We start from the raw sequence: 18,711 nt of genomic DNA, 5'->3' as shown, positions 1-18,711 counted from the left end.
CTTCTTTGACTTTGATTCGTTTTTGGTTTATTGGTGTTATCTTCAGCATTTAGTTATAGACATGAGGCCCGGATGGGGTGTCATTAGTACCTAAATATCTTAGTTGAAACTGTACACATTTTTTTATCCATGATATATGCTTGTTTTCTACAGATAATTAATAACAGACTTCTATTACAGACAAACAATAATTTCAAATCTGGTATATTTAATTTCATGTGCTTGAACAAAATTTCTCATTATGTTGTGCATAACAGTATCAAAACCAAAATACAGTGTTAAAAACCATGAAAGATTGTTGAGTAAGACTGCACACTGCCACGGGTAATGTTGAAAAGCTTTTAATTTAAAATAATGAAACATAATACATGAGGCATCTATTGATGCTTTCGATGGTATCATAATAATATGAAGCTTTTTTTGGATATTCTTTTGCATTGCTTGTGGTTGCTGTCTGTCACCTTTAGCCAAAGTCTGTGACTTAACAGAAATCTGTATTACTCCTAAAGCCATTTACTGTAACACATTTTAGCACTAGCTGATATTTTTATAAAATGACTACCCAGTAAATGCAACTATAGCCATCTAAATCACATAACACTTATTGTTTTGTATATGACTTTTAGATAATTACCTGAAGGATTTGTGTTGAAAAACCGCATAGGTGCTCTCATCAAATTAGTAAACATTGTATCATGAAGTTTCCTTGATGCTTTAATACAGATATTGTAGAAGGTAAGAGAGCGAGTGAATGCAATGATAAGTAGTCCTACAATAATTGCCACATACATGTAAATAAGAGTTTCGGTTTCATACAATCCACTCGACAGACTATCTTGATTTGTTTCATTATTAGTAGTTACAAACTCCATTACATTAAATGATTTATTTCCCAGGCTTGTCATGTTATTTTCAGTCAGTAACTCATCATAAACAGCAGAACTGTTTGTATCAAGTAAACTGTTCAATTTCTGCATATACATCATTCTAGTCTCTTCTTGTGTAGTCCTGAAAAAAAAGAAATGGTATTTACTTTTTATGTTCTGATTTCAGAATGTTAAGAATGTTAATCTCATGACATTATTTTAAAACTTATATTTAATTGAAAAACAAAATTGCACTTTTTGATACTGCAATTCCTTTTACTGAAATGGAAAGTAAAACAGATATATGGGTACCTTCACATACATGATATCTGCATTGCAAAGCAGTATTTCACTGCAGCATTCCAGCTACTGTACAAATAGAAAGACAATTGGGAATTCACTGTAAAGATTTCTGAAATTAGTTAAAACAAAATATTTATCTTCCGCAAGGACAGAAGCTGAAGTAACACATCATACTTTGTGCCAAGGCCAGGGCTTGAAACCAGGTCTCCTGCTTATTAGGCAGATGTGCCAATCACTACATCACTAAGGCACTGGGGCTTCTACAGCTGGTTCAAGTTACAGTCTTGGCACAAAGTATGATGCATTACTTCAGCTTCTGTCCATATCGAAGGTAGAGATGAGACTTTTATGTCTCCAGGAAAATGTAATCCCATTAGATCAAAATATTTCTAGTACGAGCTGCATTCAAGTTCTAAGGCCTCCGATTTTTGTTGCAGTGCAGGAAGGAATTTGTTCTTCAAAACATTTTCGTAGGATGCACCTGTTACCGTAGTGCCCTTTGGAACGCAATGGGTAAGGATTACTCACCCGAAATCGATGAAACTGGCATTACTTCTCGACGTAATCGCCCTGCAGATGTACACATTTTTCACATCGCTGTCACCATGATTCCATGGCAGTGGTGAAGGCTTTTTTAGGAGTCTGTTTTGACCACTGGAAAATCGCTGAGGCAATAGCAGCACGGCTGGTGAATGTGCGGCCACGGAGAGTGTCTTTCATTGTTGGAAAAAGCCAAAAGTCACTAGGAGCCAGGTCAGGTGAGTAGGGAGCATGAGGAATCACTTCAAAGTTGTTATCATGAAGAAACTGTTGCGTAACATTAGCTCGATGTGCGGGTGCATTGTCTTGGTGAAACAGCACACGCGCAGCCCTTCCCGGATGTTTTTGTTGCAGTGCAGGAAGGAATTTGTTCTTCAAAACATTTTCGTAGGATGCACCTGTTACCGTAGTGCCCTTTGGAATGCAATGGGTAAGGATTAGGCCCTTGCTGTCCCAGAACATGGACACCATCATTTTTTCAGTACTGGCGGTTACCCGAAATTTTTTTGGTGGCAGTGAATCTGTGTGCTTCCATTGAGCTGACTGGCGCTTTGTTTCTGGATTGAAAAATGGCATCCATGTCTCATCCATTGTCACAACCGACGAAAAGAAAGTCCCATTCATGTTGTCGTTGTGCGTCAACATGCTTGACAACATGCCACATGGGCAGCCATGTGGTCGTCCGTCAGCATTCATGGCACCCACCTGGATGACACTTTTCGCATTTTCAGGTCACCATGCAGGATTGTGTGCACAGAACCCACAGAAATGCCAACTCTGGAGGCGATCTGTTCAACAGTCATTCGGCGATCCCCCAAAACAATTCTCTCCACTTTCTCGATCGTGTCGTCAGACCGGCTTGTGCGAGCCCGAGGTTGTTTCGGTTTGTTGTCACATGATGTTCTGTCTTCATTAAACTGTCGCACCCATGAACGCACTTTTGACACATCCATAACTCCATCACCACATGTCTCCTTCAACTGTCGATGAATTTCAATTGGTTTCACACAACGCAAATTCAGAAAACAATGATTGCACGCTGTTCAAGTAAGGAAAACGTCGCCATTTTAAGTATTTAAAATAGTTCTCATTCTCACCGCTGGCGGTAAAATTCCATCTGCCATACAGTGCTGCCATCTCTGGGATGTATTGAGAATGAACGCGCCCTTATTTTAAAACAATGCACATGTTTCTATCTCTTTCCAGTCCAGAGAAAAAAAATCGGAGAATGCACCTCGTACTTACTTAAGCTTAAGCTACATTTTCCTTGATGTAGTGCCCACACATATTGCAACACCATTCATAAGTGTTAAAGATACTCTTATATGGCAACCATTTGTCAAAAAATTCATTCAGTTTCTCCATTTCATTTTCCATCTTTTTTTCAGGATTCATGAAATAATGGCCCCTCAGTAGCATTTCGCACAACATTAACAGGTAAAAATTATTATGAGTGAGGTTAGGCAACTACGACGAATCCAGAATTAATCTTTCACCCATGAGCGGAATATGCAATGTTTTGAAACTTCCTGGCAGATTAAAACTATGTGGTGCCCATGTACTTGAATCTGGACCCTTGTATTATGGAAAGCTTCTGTGAAGTTTGGAAGACTGGAAAGAGGATCAGGCAGAATTAAAGCTGTGAAGCTAGGTTGTGACTTGTGTGTAGACAAGTCAGTAAGGTTTGAGTCCCAGTCATGCATACAGTTTTAATCTGCCAGGAGGTTACAATTCCAGTGGGGGTTCCAATATAGTAAAATAATTCTTGGAACTTCTGATTTTAAGTAATTATGACCAATGTGTGAGAGTACTGCCATGAAAAAATAATCTGTTTCCTGCATTTTTAAGGAATTTTGTTTCTGATAGTGTCCTGTAGCTGACAGTGGACCTCTACCTTCACAATTACTTTACCTACTTTTCTTGATATGTTTTTTAAATGTATTTTCTCATTTTCCATTCAGATGAGTGCCCTTTTATTTAGGGTTTATGGAAAAAGCACAGTTTTTCATTACCAGTGAATATGGTTTTCAAAATGTAGTCAGCTGTGTGTATGGCTACAGCAAAATCAATTGTCATAGAGTCAAGCTTCCATCTTCTCAAGCAACAGTGTTTTTGAAACCACACCTGTTTGGTAGTAAATTATAAAGCATTATAATCGCTGTTGTTACAATTTCATGTGGTTTATGGCTTGAGAAACAATGTTTTTAATTGTTTGCCTGTCTGTCTAGATTACCTGATAAATGTAATGTACCCTTCAGTGTCCTCACTGTGTGTCATATACAGTGCTTGTTTATCGTTCACAACGTTACATGTGATGCTCAAACACATCATGTCAGTTCCATAGGTTTCTAACCCATATACAGAGTCTCAGATGATGATTCTCACACTAACATGTGGTGTCAGCAGTTCAAATGCTGTTCCGAACATAAATTAAATCAAGTGCAAACATTTGTCAACAGAGGCACAGATAACACAATTAAAGGCATCTATAAAGAATATGGAATTGCCTGTATGCACCTTACACAGTGCTACCAAACGAGAAAATGAAAAATTTCCCATTTCATTTCCCCAGCAGTCACTTGTCCTTTATGTTCTACAAACCCATTTGTGAAAGTGAACAACTGAGAATGTGGAATGAGTCAATTTATATGTTAACAAAAATGGCACTGAAAGTATCAGTAAATTTTTGCAAAGCACTTTGTGCTTACTCAGCCTAAATTTAACACAGAGAAATTAGCAGGGATTAGACAACTTTGGGAAATAAATAAATAAATAAAAAGTATAGTACCTCTTTTTCAGTTATGTTACACAGCTGCATTTCATCTCCTACTGCTAGCTTAGTTAATATCTACTTGATCAAACTAAAAATTCTCAGAGAATAAAAATTATCTGCATGTGTAACAACAGGAAAGGGGTTATGATGAATATTTCTAAAAGTCACACACTTAATAATAGGAAACTTCAGTTTAAACAACTAGATAATTTGTAGAAGAATTAGCTAATCATGTATTTTTTTATGAGTTCCCAGTTTCCCTCTTTATGTCTCATGGAAGCACACTGAAAACATTTTCAGCAATAAGAAACTCATTCTGAATCCTAGACAATGATTCTGCCTCTAAAAGCATGTTTTTGTGCTGAGATCATGGAAGTCCCAGCTCAAGCAGAACATTTTTTTAAATGCTCAGCAAAAAATATCATTGAGGAGTGAATGGACAGAGACGTGACAATAATTCCAATATCTTATGAGTTATTTGTAAGGAATTAATGCATGTATTTGACATAATATTCTTAGTTCTTGCATTTGATGAGAAAATAAGCTCACCAGACAAAATGATACTCATCCCCTTAAAAGAATGAAATAGCATCTTTGTGGATTGTGTAGAACTGGTACAAGGTGGTCATGTGAACTTCATTGCTCAGTATGTCATGGCAGTTAAATGGTATGGTATCAGCACAGTAAGATGGATCACTTTGTCATGTGACTGAATGACAGAAATGAGCTCTTGTATTTGGAATTGCCCATGATCCCATGGTGAATGAAGTTTGTCCAATTTATTGATGTATTGTTTGCAAAATGTTTGGGGGAGGAGCTATTGTATTTGGATTTGCCCTTGACCACACAATGAATGAAGTTGCCCAGTTTATTGATGTATTGTTGCAAAATATTAGAGTCTACAAGGAATACCATAACAATGTAATGTGGCATAAGAACAACAGTGATAAAAAAGAAAAACCAGGGACTGGATACACAAGTCTAATTTGTCAACAACAACTAGTTTCACTTCTGACAGAAATTGCCAGTGTCAGTGAATGCACAGCAGTCTCATCAGTTTCTGAGCAAACATTGTGGTGCAAAATGCTTGCAGTGGACATTTTGAGTTAGATACCACATAGGAATCTGTTGCTCACTGTAATACATACAGCTGTAGATCTTCAGTGGGCCAAACAACATATCATCTGGACAGTAGCTGGCTGGAGGTGTGTAGTGTGGCCAAACAGGTTGTAATTTTGACTGTACTGCAAGACACTGAATACACGTATGGTCTGATGAGGCATTGAACCCAATCTGAATGGAGCAAACAGTTTAGGCTAGAGGTGTTTCTGTGGTGTTTTGGGTAGTACTTTTTATACCATGACATGAGCCCACTCATTTAGTCTCCAAGAACATGAACCAGGATGTTTATTTCAACATTCTTGGTGACAAACTGTTGGTCTTTCCTATACAGCTTCACAGTGAGTTTGTTGTGGACACTCCCATTTTTCGAGCAAGCAAAGCAAAGAAGGGAAAGCAATAATGTGGAAGGAGTATATAGACGTACTTGAGGGCATTATTATGGAAATGGAAGAGCATGTAGATGAATATGGCATAGGATATATGATACTGAATGAAGAATTTGACAGAGCACTGAAAGGCCTAAGTCAGAAGAAGGCCCAAGGAGTAGACAACATTCTGTTAGATCTACTGATAGCCTTGGGAGAGCCAGTCATGAGAATATTTTTCAATATGATGTGCAAGATGTAAGAGACAAGTGAAATAATCTCAGACTTGAAGAAAAATGCAGTAATCACAATTCTAAAGAAAGCATGTGCTAACAGGTATGAAAATTACCAAATGATCAGCTTAATAAGACACAAATGCAAAATACTAACATGAATTCTTTACAGAAGAATGGAAAAACCTTGGGAAGATCAGTTTGGATTCCAGAGAAATGTAGGGACACATGAGACGATACTGACCCTACAACTTCCCATAGAAGATAGGTTAAGGAAAGGCAAAACTACATTTAAAGCATTTGTAGACTTAATAGAAAAATGTTGACTGGAGTATTCTCTTTCAAATTCTAAAGGTAGCCAGGGTAAAACACAAGGATTGAAAGGCTATTTACAATTTGTGCAGAAACCAGATGGCAGTTATAAGAGTTGAGAGGCATGATAGGGAAGCAGTGGTTGAGAACAGAGTGAGATAGGATTGTAGCCTATCACCAGTGTTATTCAGTCTGTATACTGAGCAAGCGGTAAAGGAAACAAAAGAAAAATTTGGAACAGGAATTAAAGTCCAGGGAGAAGAAATAAAAACTTTGAGGTTTGCTGATGACATTGTAATTCTGTCACGAAGAGCACAGTACTTGGAAGATCAGTTGAACAGAATGGACAGTGTCTTGAAAGGAGAGAATAACATGACCATCAACAAAAGCAAAATTAATATAATGGAATGTAGTCAAATTAAATCAGGTGATGTTGAGGGAGCTAGATTAGAAAATGAAACACTTAAAGTAGTAGATGAGTTTTGCTATTTGAGCAGAAAAATACCAGATGATGATTGAACAGAGAAGATATAAAATATAGGCTGGTAATGGCAAGAAAAGCATATTGGAAGAACAGAAATTTGTTAACATCAGGTATAGATTTATGTGTCAGGAAGTCTGTTTGAAAATATTTGTATAGAGTGTAGAAATGTACGGAAGTGAAACATGGATGATAAACAGTTTAGACAAGAAGAGAATAGAAGCTTTTGATATGTGGTGCTACAGAAGAATGCTGAATGTTAGGTGGTTAAGTCACATAACTAGAATTGGGAAAAAATAAATTTGTGGCACAGCCTCACTAGCAGAAGAGATCAATTGGTAAAACACATTCTGAGGATCACCAATTTAGTACTGAAGGGAAGGAAGGGGGGTAAAAATCATAGAGAGAGACCAAGAGACGAATGCAGTAAGCAGATTCAGAAGGATTTAGTTTGCAGTAGTTACTCGGATATGAAGAGACTTCTACAGGATAGAGTAGCACGGAGAGCTGCATCAAACAAGTCTTCAGACTGAAGACCACTACAACAACATTGCCCTAGAAAATAATTCCCCAATGCAGCAGAGAATGATTTTCAAATTTGAAATTTGCCAAACTGAACTTTGTGGTTAAACTTGGTACATTATTATTAATGTTTACTTTTAGTACAAGTAGGTTTTTTTTGCTTGTCTTTTTTTTTTTTTTTTTGTTGCACACTATGATCCTGTGTGAAATTAACACAAGTTCTGTGCTATGAACCCTCTATAGACCTGTTCTGATTAATCTGATTTGTATGTGGTAGGACTGAGTTTGAGCCCTTGATTAGTTTGCTGATGTCATAACCAAATGTTAGTTTTTGAAAAGATCAGTTGTTTGTTGTTTCAAGGAACTTTTGCACTATATCAGATGTTAATCTGGTCTTTCCAATGGTAAACTAATTTTTTATGAGGGTATTGTTATGTATTTTACAGGTACACTCTTGCGAAGCAATAGTTTCATTGATGCCTGACTGTTTTGTGGTAGGTGACAGCAAGGAAGGCAAATGGAGAGAAGCAATCTTACACTGCCATTGTATCACTAGGAACTGGCCTCAGCAGCCAGAGACAGTGTCATGTGTGTGTGAGTTGCATTTGTGCAAGTGTCTGTGTGTATGTTGCCTAACTCAGAAGAAGGCCTTTTGGCCGAAAGCTTACTTGTTTGACAGGATTTTTGCTGTGCCTATCTGCAAATCAACATCTTCCTACATGGTGAGCAGCAATCTGTTCTTCTAATAATATTGTCATTAAGAATGTTAAAATAATTTTTAATTACTACTGACTTCCAAGATATGAATACTGAATTAATTATGATAGACTCAATGAGAAAGAGAAGAATTGATAAACATCTATATTCACTGTTACATTGAGGTATGTGTCATTAACAACCCTTAAACTAGACAAATATCTTGAAATTTCTTTTAAATAGCCGAGATTTCACCTACTTTTGTGTTGAATTAATTTATATTGGGCTATGCCTAGTGAACAAAAAAGAGTATAACTGCAGGGTGCGGGAAATAAAATTGGCCTGGATGAGTGGATACAATTGGACATAAATGTGCAGATATAATCACACTCTGTGACATGTGCACCATGTGTATGCCCACCACATGATCCACACAAGTTCAGACCATAGTGTGGACTGTGTCAGTGTGATTGGAGCAGTGCAAAGGAGATGCTGTTACTCTCAGTCGAACAGCTAGTGTTCATTGTGGAAAGTTACATCACAAAAAAGTCTTGGAAAGAGTGTGGTCAGTTTGCCGAGAAGTTTAATTTGCAAAAAGTGCCAGCAATGAGTGTCATTCTCCTCAGCACCTCCAATTTTGTGAGTGGCTGTTTCCTAAGATAACCATGAATGGCTTGGACATGGATCTGTTCTTTATGTCTGAGAAGCCAGGTTTTACCTGAGTGGTTATGTCAACTCACAGAATCACAGGTTTTCAGCAGTAACTTCCACAAAACACAATTGCATTATCACAAGGTAGGGGTTTGGTGCACAGTGTCTGCACGCTGCATTATTGGTCCCGTCTTTTTGCATCAGATGCTGACTTTGGCATGTTGCATTGCCAACAGTTTGAAACTGTTTATGGCAGCATTAACAGAGGAGGAAAGGACCTACAGTTACTTCAAACAAGATGGAGCAACTGCTCATGCAGCCAACTCAACCTTGGAACACATTTATACAGTCATCATCCCTGACAGAGTTGTTAGCAGAGGTCAGCCTGGTCACCACCCTAGTTAGCCGCCCAGGTCACCTGATCTGTCAGTATGTGATTATTTTGTGTGGGGAGCCTCCAAGCCTAAGGAGCATCACAACAATCCTCATAGTCTTCAAGAACTTCAGCAGGAAATTTTGGATGAGATTGCACCAATTCTAGCAGTTAAGCTTTGATTCTCTGCAGCAACTTGCTGACGAGGGCCCAAAAGTGCCAAGTGATGTATGGTGTTTACTTTCAACATCTACAGTAGTCAGGTTTGTACCGTATTTCATTTCCTCTGCTGTGTTTCTTTGTACCCTGGAACTCCAGTCTATGGGTCACTTTCAATTGCCCCACACTGTAGACACAGAAATGACTGCTTTGGATATCACCATTCATATGAAGCAAAAATCCTTCAGAAGACAAATCTTTTTTGTTATTTTGGTGAAGGGGGAATTAACACTTGATCATTTGATGCATTACAGGGAAGAGGAGCTAAAAGGTGCCTTGTAGTAACAGGAAGCTCTCAATGTGTTTATAGTTAAAAATGACTGAAGTTGATAAATTGGAGTAAAACATTGATTACAGACATAGGGCTCATGCTCCTATTTCACACTGTCACAAAACAGCTTGCTCACTCTTTTGTCCAGCTCTCTTTATTTCCCTTATATTTTCAGTCATAATTATTTTATTTCAATTAGAATATTTCATTGCAATGAAAATATTGAATGTAATATTTTATTTCAATGAAAAAATTGAATGTAGAAGGATACTGATAGCCCTTCAGTTCATAATTTTAGTAAATCATAGTCTTGGCAATGATGGTAACCATACCTGCACCAGAATAACAAAGTGACTGACATCTAGTTTACCAAAGCAACAACCAATAAGAGCAGTTTTCATACTGCTCTGCTGCCTCAGCTGCAGGTCATCAGCTAGCTGTAGATGTCAGTTATGACCAGTAACATAACTGTTGTGATTTGTTCCTATATGACTTGTTTTTCTATGTGGTGTGTTTCTTTTATGAAATTTTTAAATATAACCATATTATTGGTTGGGAAAGTAGAGAGACTACTATGATCCTGTAAAGTGAACTGAACATTGTATTTTAACATGGAATACAGTATGGACAACACAGCTGCTGTTACAAGAGACATATTGCACTTTCCCATAATGGCAAACTGACAACATCTCCCCTTTCTATCCTCAGCTATGGATCACTTTAGGGGACTGATGACCATAGATGTTAAGTCCCATAGTGCTCAGAGCCATTATGGATCACTTTGTTATTGTGATCCAGGCTATACTTTACAACTACTGAGCATCATGTAACACATGGAATGCTCCTTTGATAGGACACTGTCAAATTTTTGAGCAGCTAACATAATGGAAAGAGTTATGGATGAGACAGTTGAAAAGGCATGGATGACAACTTTGAAATTGTAGATACTGTTCTTTATGGATAGGTTTAATACTTATGGCACAGTTAACATGGCTGCCCATAAGATGAAGGTTAACACTGGGGAATGTAAGGTGTGGTATGTAAAACAAATGAACAAATTTGACTTGCATAAAGAATTACAGTGTTCACAGAAATACATTCACATAACACACACAAATCTCATCACTGTAACCTAAGTAGCTTATAAGATGGTGGCCCTGCATACAGGAAAGCTCTTTCTGTTTGATCAACCAATGAAAACACATGTTGCGCTACTCAGTGACTATGCAGGTTCAGTGCGCCAACAAAAAGTACACACTGATCAATGCACACACGCCCACTAACCAGAGTAATATGAAAGACCCACAGGTCTCAGGAAAATTCTGGTCTACCCTTGAGAAAGTGATCTCCAAAGTCCCCAGAGATGAGGTCAAACTCCTCCTGGGCAACTTTAAGGCACAGATTGGCGGATAAAAACGATGCAGGAAAACAGTCAGCAATTATCCAGCACAAAAATTTACTAACAAAAATGGCACACAGCTCATAGAAATCTGCCAACAGAACAACCTCAAGCTCATGTTGACATCCCTCAGAAAAGACCCCAGAAAACAGAAAACCTGGTACTCACCAGTCAAGCAGTTGTGTGAGTTCCGAATCTACTACGTGGCAATCTCTTATCCAGTACAGAAAGAGATCCCCCTTACCAAAATTTGACACAAAGAAAAATCACAGAATCTGAAGTGAAAGAATCATGGGAAAAAGAACGTGTAAATGACTGGCAAAATTTACACTGAAAAATCACAGAAAAAGCACGAGCCCTCATTCCTCTGAAGAAGAACACCAAACAGCATTGATGGTACACCAACTGCGAGAATGCACTTGTCACTAGGAAAGTTGCATACCAGAAATACAATAGAAAAAAATCCCCAGAAAATTTACAGGCTTTCAATGAAAAATGAAAAAGAACCTCAAAAATTATCAGGCAATCCAAGAGAAAATTCATGAAAGAACAGTTAGATTCCATAGCGGGCAATTTCTGTAACTACAACACAAGAGATTTCTAAAGGATCTTTGTCAGGGCAAATCCGAGGATACACACCACTGAACCTCTGCTTCAGGAAAAGTGATGGAAAATTGGCACTGACAGAAAAGGATAACTGCAAGGTGTTGGCACAGTATTTCTCAGAACTTTTGAATTGCCCAGAACCCACAGAGAGATTCCTAGATGAAGAACTGGCAGAGAAGCACACAGACTCACCACCCCTAACACAAGAGGAGGTCCACAGACACATCCTCAAACTCAAAAACAACAGAACATCTGATGAAGATGGTATAGTGGCCAAGCTACTGAAAAACTTCAGACCACACTCTCTTACAGAACTCACACAGATTATCACAGACATCTGGATATCAGAAAAGCTGCCAGGTGACTGGAAATGCTCACTGACTCACCTATTACATAAAAAAGGTGATTGCACAGATGTAAACAGGGGCACTTCCCTTCTACAAGTCACATACAAGGTCCTTTCAGCATGACTACTCAGAAGGACACAGGACCAGCTGGAACACAAGATTAGCAAGTACCAGGCGGGGCTTCTGACCTGGTTGCTCCTGTGCAAAACAAATCATCAATTTGAAGATTATGCTGAAAATAAAAAAAATCAGAAATATGCCAGTCATATGAATTTTATTGACTTTAAGAAAGTGTATGATTCTGTTGACCACCAGTCATTGTTCAAAATCCTATACAAACAAGGTCTGGACAACAAGACACTTTTTTGTGGCTGATCAAACTGACACTGACAAACACGACATCAAAAGTGAAATTTAGAGGGGAAACCTCTGAACCTCTTGAGTTCAGGGCAGGCATGCAGCAAGGTGATGGTCTCTCACTACACCTCTTCAACCTAGAATTGGACAAAGTCATTAAGGAATGAGAGAAAGAGCTGAAATTACAAGGATACTAGAAGCCAATGCAACTAGGACGACCCAAGGATGAACTGGAAGTTGGCTGTTTAGCCTTCGCAGATGACCTTGCACTACTTGCAGACAATTAAACAACAGCAATCAGGCAGGTAGAAGTACTCAAAGAGTGCTCAGAAAAAGTAGGGCTACAGATCTCCTTCCAAAACACAGAGTTCTTCTGCACAAAATTCAACTTAGTGAATTTAAACACAAAATATGGCAAGATTCACAGAGTAACACATTTTAAATACCTAGGGGAAGTGCTCAAACTGACAGGAAAGGAGAAAATCATGCAGAACACCAGGTTATACAAAACACAGGGTATCTACAACAAAAAATGTCTATCACCTCCTTCAAAATTCATCACCACATACTGTAATCAAACCTGAGGTGCTATACACCTGCGAGACTCTGATGCTACTCACCAAGGGTGACTGAGAGAAGATCCTCACAGGAGAAAGAAAAAAAATCAGGAAAATTATTGGACCAAAATTCACATATGAAGGATATAGGCTTCACTCCAGACACCACACAGAAGTTGTCACTGAAAAGACATAAGCTAGTGCTACGACAACCACACACATTTGTAATACATAACTTATCAGTGTAAATTTTTAGGACTAACCAATAAGAAATAAAGTAATCAGATCCACTGGCAAGGGTTTGAGCCAAAGCAAAGAGCAGAATTATCATAAAAATGACGAAGTAGTTGGTTCCGGATCTGAAGTAGCCAACATATGGGGACTTTTTCACCACTCCTTTAGTTGTAGCTTCCATCATGTCTGGTGCTTCTTCATCCTCTTCTTCTTCTATCAGGGATCCGTGGTATGAAGATGCGCTCTTGAAAAAATAATGAGTAATATTACTTCACAGAAACAGATGTTATTTTCATGCTTTTGGTCTGTTTAAAGAAAACTAAAAAAACAACATGTTACTAACATTTTAGTAATTTTTGAGAACGTTTCTCATGGAGAAACAGTTGCCTGGGTTAAAGTACTTTAAGAATGGATTATAAACAGTCTCAACTGCAGAAGCATTTATTTCGATAGTAGCCAATTTTGGTCAGAATTTGATCATCCTTCGACCACCATACTGTGATAGTGTGTGGTGATGGTGAATGGAGTGGGTGTTGTGATTCCATGGACATTAATTCCAGTTGACGTCCATGGAGTTGCAACACCTTCTCCATTCAGAGCCACCGCCTACCATCATGGGTGAGGGTGATCAAACAGTGACCGAAACTTGTTACCATCAAAATAAGTGTTTTAACTGTTCAGATCATTTGTAAACCATTTTTGAACAAACATTTTTTTGCTCTTACAGCATGAGATCAAGACCAGCACACAATAGTCAGTTTCTTCTTTTAATGTAACTTAAAACAAGCTTAGCATTTTTTAAGAACTGCCTATTGTGTTGATATCAGGCAAGTGTTAAGTGAAGTGCAAAATGGCCTTCTATTCTTTGTGTTGATCAAGGCTGTAAATAATAGGTATGAAGCCTACTGACAACAGTGGGCTACAGGTTGACTGGATGTTTGCATTGTGTGTAGGCTCTGATGAGTATGATGAAGTATTTGTAGAGAGTATTATAGCTAAAACAGAAACAGATCCCTTTCACACTAACAGTGTAAGAAAAAGTATGTTTGATGATTACTGAAAACAAAAGTGTGACAACTAGAAAAATGTTAAAACTATTGCATACTTTCAAACTTTCCCCTGTGAAACATAATATAAATACATTTGGATATCCAACTAGGTTGTGAATTTCATTTTAGTGTAAAATCTTGATAACTGCCAGAGCTGTTTTCAGATACTTCATGACATATAGTATGTACTCATATGCCTTGTGAAAATGGCATTGTGTCCCACACTATGTGTACTGAATATATATGTTTGTGTTAGATTTTTTACCAAATGATGTGTTGTGTTGAGGAAGGCAGATCTGATTTCAATAGAGTATCTAATATCCTGGGACTCCAAGAAACGTATCTCTAGTCAATAAATAAAAATATTTATGCAAAAGAGAAACATTGTAGCCCAGACTGCATTTTGTATAGGTGCACCTTAAAAGTAAAATGCTTACTCTCAATCACTAAGGAAATTAATATCATAAGAAAAGAGGTAATGAGTTTCCTGGACATTTGTATGCTGCATATTCAATGTCTGAATGGCTGCATGTATGAAAAGTATTTGTGGAACAGAAGGGGGCCTCAATAATGATGAAAACCATAAGGCTTGGACCAACAGATATCAGATGACAATATTACTAGGTGCTATTTTTATACGTAAATGAAGATAGGGGGTGGAGAGTTGATGCATCAGAGAGAATATTTGGCCAAAGAGTCTTTGAAGGTGACAACAGTAATATTACAAAATGAAACTGATATGAACATTTGGAGAATAAGCAATATAGGAACAAACTAAGGGATCCAGCAAGTATGTGAGTTTTAGTGTGAGATAATTTATGGATGTCATTATAGTAATGTTTCAGGATATTTTCCAACCGTTAAACCTTCTAGATGTAAAACTGTGTCATTTGATCTTGTGAGCATCAGGAAATAATTGATTACTACCCTACAGTTACTAATATTAGTTCTGAGACAGTAGAGGAAATTATCTACTGGCAGGATAATAAACAGCATCTGGTAATGCATCGTTTGGATGATTCAGCTGGAAAAGAGATGATTATTGACAAATCTATGAAAATATAATGCTATTGTTTTGTATTGTTATGTATAGTTTCAGGTATAGGAGGATGGGATTGTCACATGAGCATATAGAGTAATTTTGGTAGTTAAAATTTGATAGAAAAGAAGGCAGACATGCAAACTCCTGTTGCATTTTTAATTTGATACAGCAAAAGATGAAATCCATTGTTAAAAATTTTTCTCTTAAAAATGCATTTACTTTTTGCTAGAACAGAATAATGCCAGTAACAAATGTAAACTATGTCCTCACACACAGCACACATTGAGAATGGAGCTCTTTAAAAGTAGACAACCATTTGGGTCCCTAAATGTTACTCACACGTGTGGATGCTCGAGATATTTGCCTGGAGAATCTCGAAAGCTGCCTACCAAATGTTTGTGATGATTTATTCTCTTCAGGCTCATCTTCATCTGTGTTTTTTCCTGAAAGGCTCAGCATCATTGCATACTCTGGGTTTTGTACAACTGATGCATATAACCCTTGAATTTTGACTTTCCCCTGTTGGATAAAAAACATAATTATTGTACAAAATCAGTGATACTATTTTATGGTTTAAAGAAGAAATATTTCCAGTAATGTGCCTTATATATAGGTCATAATAGCCACATACTCATATAAACATTACGCAACTGCAGCAGAAATACAAAATTAACAGTAATATGCAGACTATAATCCTAAAATGATAAAAAAGATGGACTGTGCATGAAGAGAGTACATGCATCCTTTTGATTAAACACTATTACCTTTCATTCTTATTTAACTCACAATGAGAGACTTGAATGTATGCAGCAAAATATTTGGCAGTTTTCAGTGGCAAGATCAGCTATGATACACTATGTTTACATGCACATACAAAAGGGGCTGAAGATTTTTCAATATGAAATAAAATAATTTTGTCTCTCTCTCTCTCTCTCTGTCTATAGCACCCCCCCCCCCTCTCTCTCTCTCTCTCTCTCTCTCTCTCTCTCTCTCTCTCTCTCTGTGTGTGTGTGTGTGTGTGTGTGTGTGTGTGTGTGTGTGGATGCAACTGTGCACTTGTCAGCAGCAACTAAATGTTTCTAGGCTAATATTCAGTGAGTGGTCTCCATTACTCCTAAATTATCCACATTATACCAGAGTTTTCAATATGCCTCTTTGTTGTTATAAAATGTTTGTGCTATTCATTGTGAGATAGTTGAGAATATGGAGTCATATACTGAGTTAAGAAATGCAAGAAACATTTATTGTTGCAAAATATTTCGATTTCACAAATGATTTCAGAGGAACTACTACATTTTGCCCTGCAAAATTCAGTTTTTTTTTTATTTTCTCAGAAATAAATTTGTTTTGGAATCTTTTTATGGTTGTCTATAGCATAGGTCGTCTCCTCATTTGGTGAGCATATTGTATCTCCAAGCGATTTTTTGAATTCAGGAAACAGGGAAAAAAGAGAATCACATGTTTAAATCTGAGAAATAAGATGCACCATCCATCCAAAAAGACCCAAGACTGGTTTTATTCCTGGCATATAAGTGGCATAAGTGCAGTAGCTACCATGGCTGCTTGAACTAACAACTGTAACAACAGATGTGCACTTGACCACTCTGTTGTAAGCAAGCAATCACATTAGTTGACATGTGACCATAATGAGTCAACATTGTTGTTTCACAATTCACAATACAGCAACTTTTCTACATAAAGTGTTCAAGATATTCTCTAGAATGTTTTGAAAAAGAGAAAAGTATGCACAAAGTTTGCCCCACACACCTTGACTCCTGGACAAAAATGAATGTGGATATCTGCTGCACCTTGATTGAAATGCAATTCACAGACAGTTCATTCCTGGAAAAAATGATCACAGGTGGCAAGACTTGGTGTTATCAATAAGAACTTGTCTCTAAATGACAAAGTGTAGAAATTCATCAAGGCTCAATGCTTTGATGGCATAACCAACGTTCAGTCAACTGCTGAGTTGATGTGAGTTGAACAACATTCCACAGAAGAACTTTTCTGACAGTTTTATATGGTTTTCACAATGGTATGTGTTTTGCAGTCTAGTGGGGTGGGGGGTGGGGGAATATGTTGAACACATGATGTATTAAAACCAGCTTTTTAATCATTTTCTGCTTTTTGCTAATCCTGTCTCAAAATCTTATGGACTGTTGCAGTACATAAGAAATTATTTCTTTGCTGAACTCGTGCACTTTTGGCATAACAGTATTCAGCAGAAAGAGCTATATTTGGCACGCTACTTGTAGTTTTTAGGGCTCAACTAACTATTCAAATGGTCCAAGAACATTACATAGTAAACCCACACACTCTTTTATGCTTTTCTAAACAGACAAACATGATTATACAACACTCTTTCTTTCCTTTTATTTTTCCTTCTCATATTTGGTACTTACTGTTTTAACTGCAGATTCATCTCCAGGTGGAAGCAAGTTTCATCTCAATCCATATAATGATGACAGAAGTTCTTTGGAATATACTTCAACTTTTACAAACAAGATTCTGAAATGTCTATGCTCAAATATTTACAGTTGGGAGTCGATCAATGCTAAGCCCATCAAGCAATCAGTTTCTTTGCACAGAACCATTCAGCATATTATATATTCAATCAAATGAGGTACCAAAAGTCTGAATAACCTCATGAATCTTAATTTGAGGTGAACTTTTACCATATTTTAACAATTTTTATGAACCATTTCATCAGAAGAAACCAGCACAAGTCAAAACCGCAATATTTATATGACCATGCACAATCTCTCTGATAAGTTCTTACATGCTGGTGCAGAATTTCCATGAATTTCTCTCAACTACATTACATAATAATCTTCCAACCTCTCCTCCCCTCCCCACACACACACACACACACACAGACACCTCCCCTCCCCCACCTCCATACACACACAAAACAAATCATAGAACTGACACGTCAGTGAGATAAATATTTAGAAAATTGTTGAAAGCAAAAATATAAGACCTGGTATTTTATTTCTGGGTGTAACTCTTGACACTCAAGACTTAATGCTCTTGTTATATGAGTATAAACTCACAACATACTTACTGCATCAATTAGTACAACATGATCCGTGTGAGGTAGATTTTGTATTTGATGTGTCACAAGTATTCTTGTTTTATTATGCAAAAATTTTACAATGCATTCCTCAAACAGATGTTTTCCCACATGGGTGTCCACTGCTGAGAGTGGATCATCAAGAAGATATACGTCTGCATCGCGATAAACAGCCCTGAAACACACAAGTAAACAGCTTATCTTATTATTAGGCAACAGTAGCATATTAAATGATTACAACCAGAATGTATCAGCCTCTATAATTAATTTATAAATATGTGTTCACACATGTATTTACAGTAGCAACTCTGTGCAGA

At 37.4% G+C, this 18,711-nt stretch overlaps 1 protein-coding gene across 1 annotated transcript in view; it reads right to left on the bottom strand.

The window, feature by feature from the left end:
* LOC126162588 (ATP-binding cassette sub-family C member 4-like) overlaps positions 1–18,711 on the bottom strand; it is a 166,760-nt gene that overhangs the window by 60,834 nt on the left and 87,215 nt on the right. Inside the window, exons 11-14 of the mRNA XM_049919190.1 lie at positions 18,386–18,569; positions 15,658–15,837; positions 13,257–13,471; positions 635–1,008 (exon numbers count right to left, since the gene is read on the bottom strand). Of these exons, the coding sequence (XP_049775147.1) occupies positions 635–1,008; positions 13,257–13,471; positions 15,658–15,837; positions 18,386–18,569 (953 nt within the window). The remainder of the gene's footprint in view (positions 1–634; positions 1,009–13,256; positions 13,472–15,657; positions 15,838–18,385; positions 18,570–18,711) is intronic.

This window comes from Schistocerca cancellata, chromosome 2 (assembly GCF_023864275.1).
Source record: "Schistocerca cancellata isolate TAMUIC-IGC-003103 chromosome 2, iqSchCanc2.1, whole genome shotgun sequence".
NCBI lineage: Eukaryota > Metazoa > Arthropoda > Insecta > Orthoptera > Acrididae > Schistocerca > Schistocerca cancellata.
Note: the sequence above shows the minus strand (reverse complement) of the source record. Positions and strands in the feature narration are given on the sequence as shown.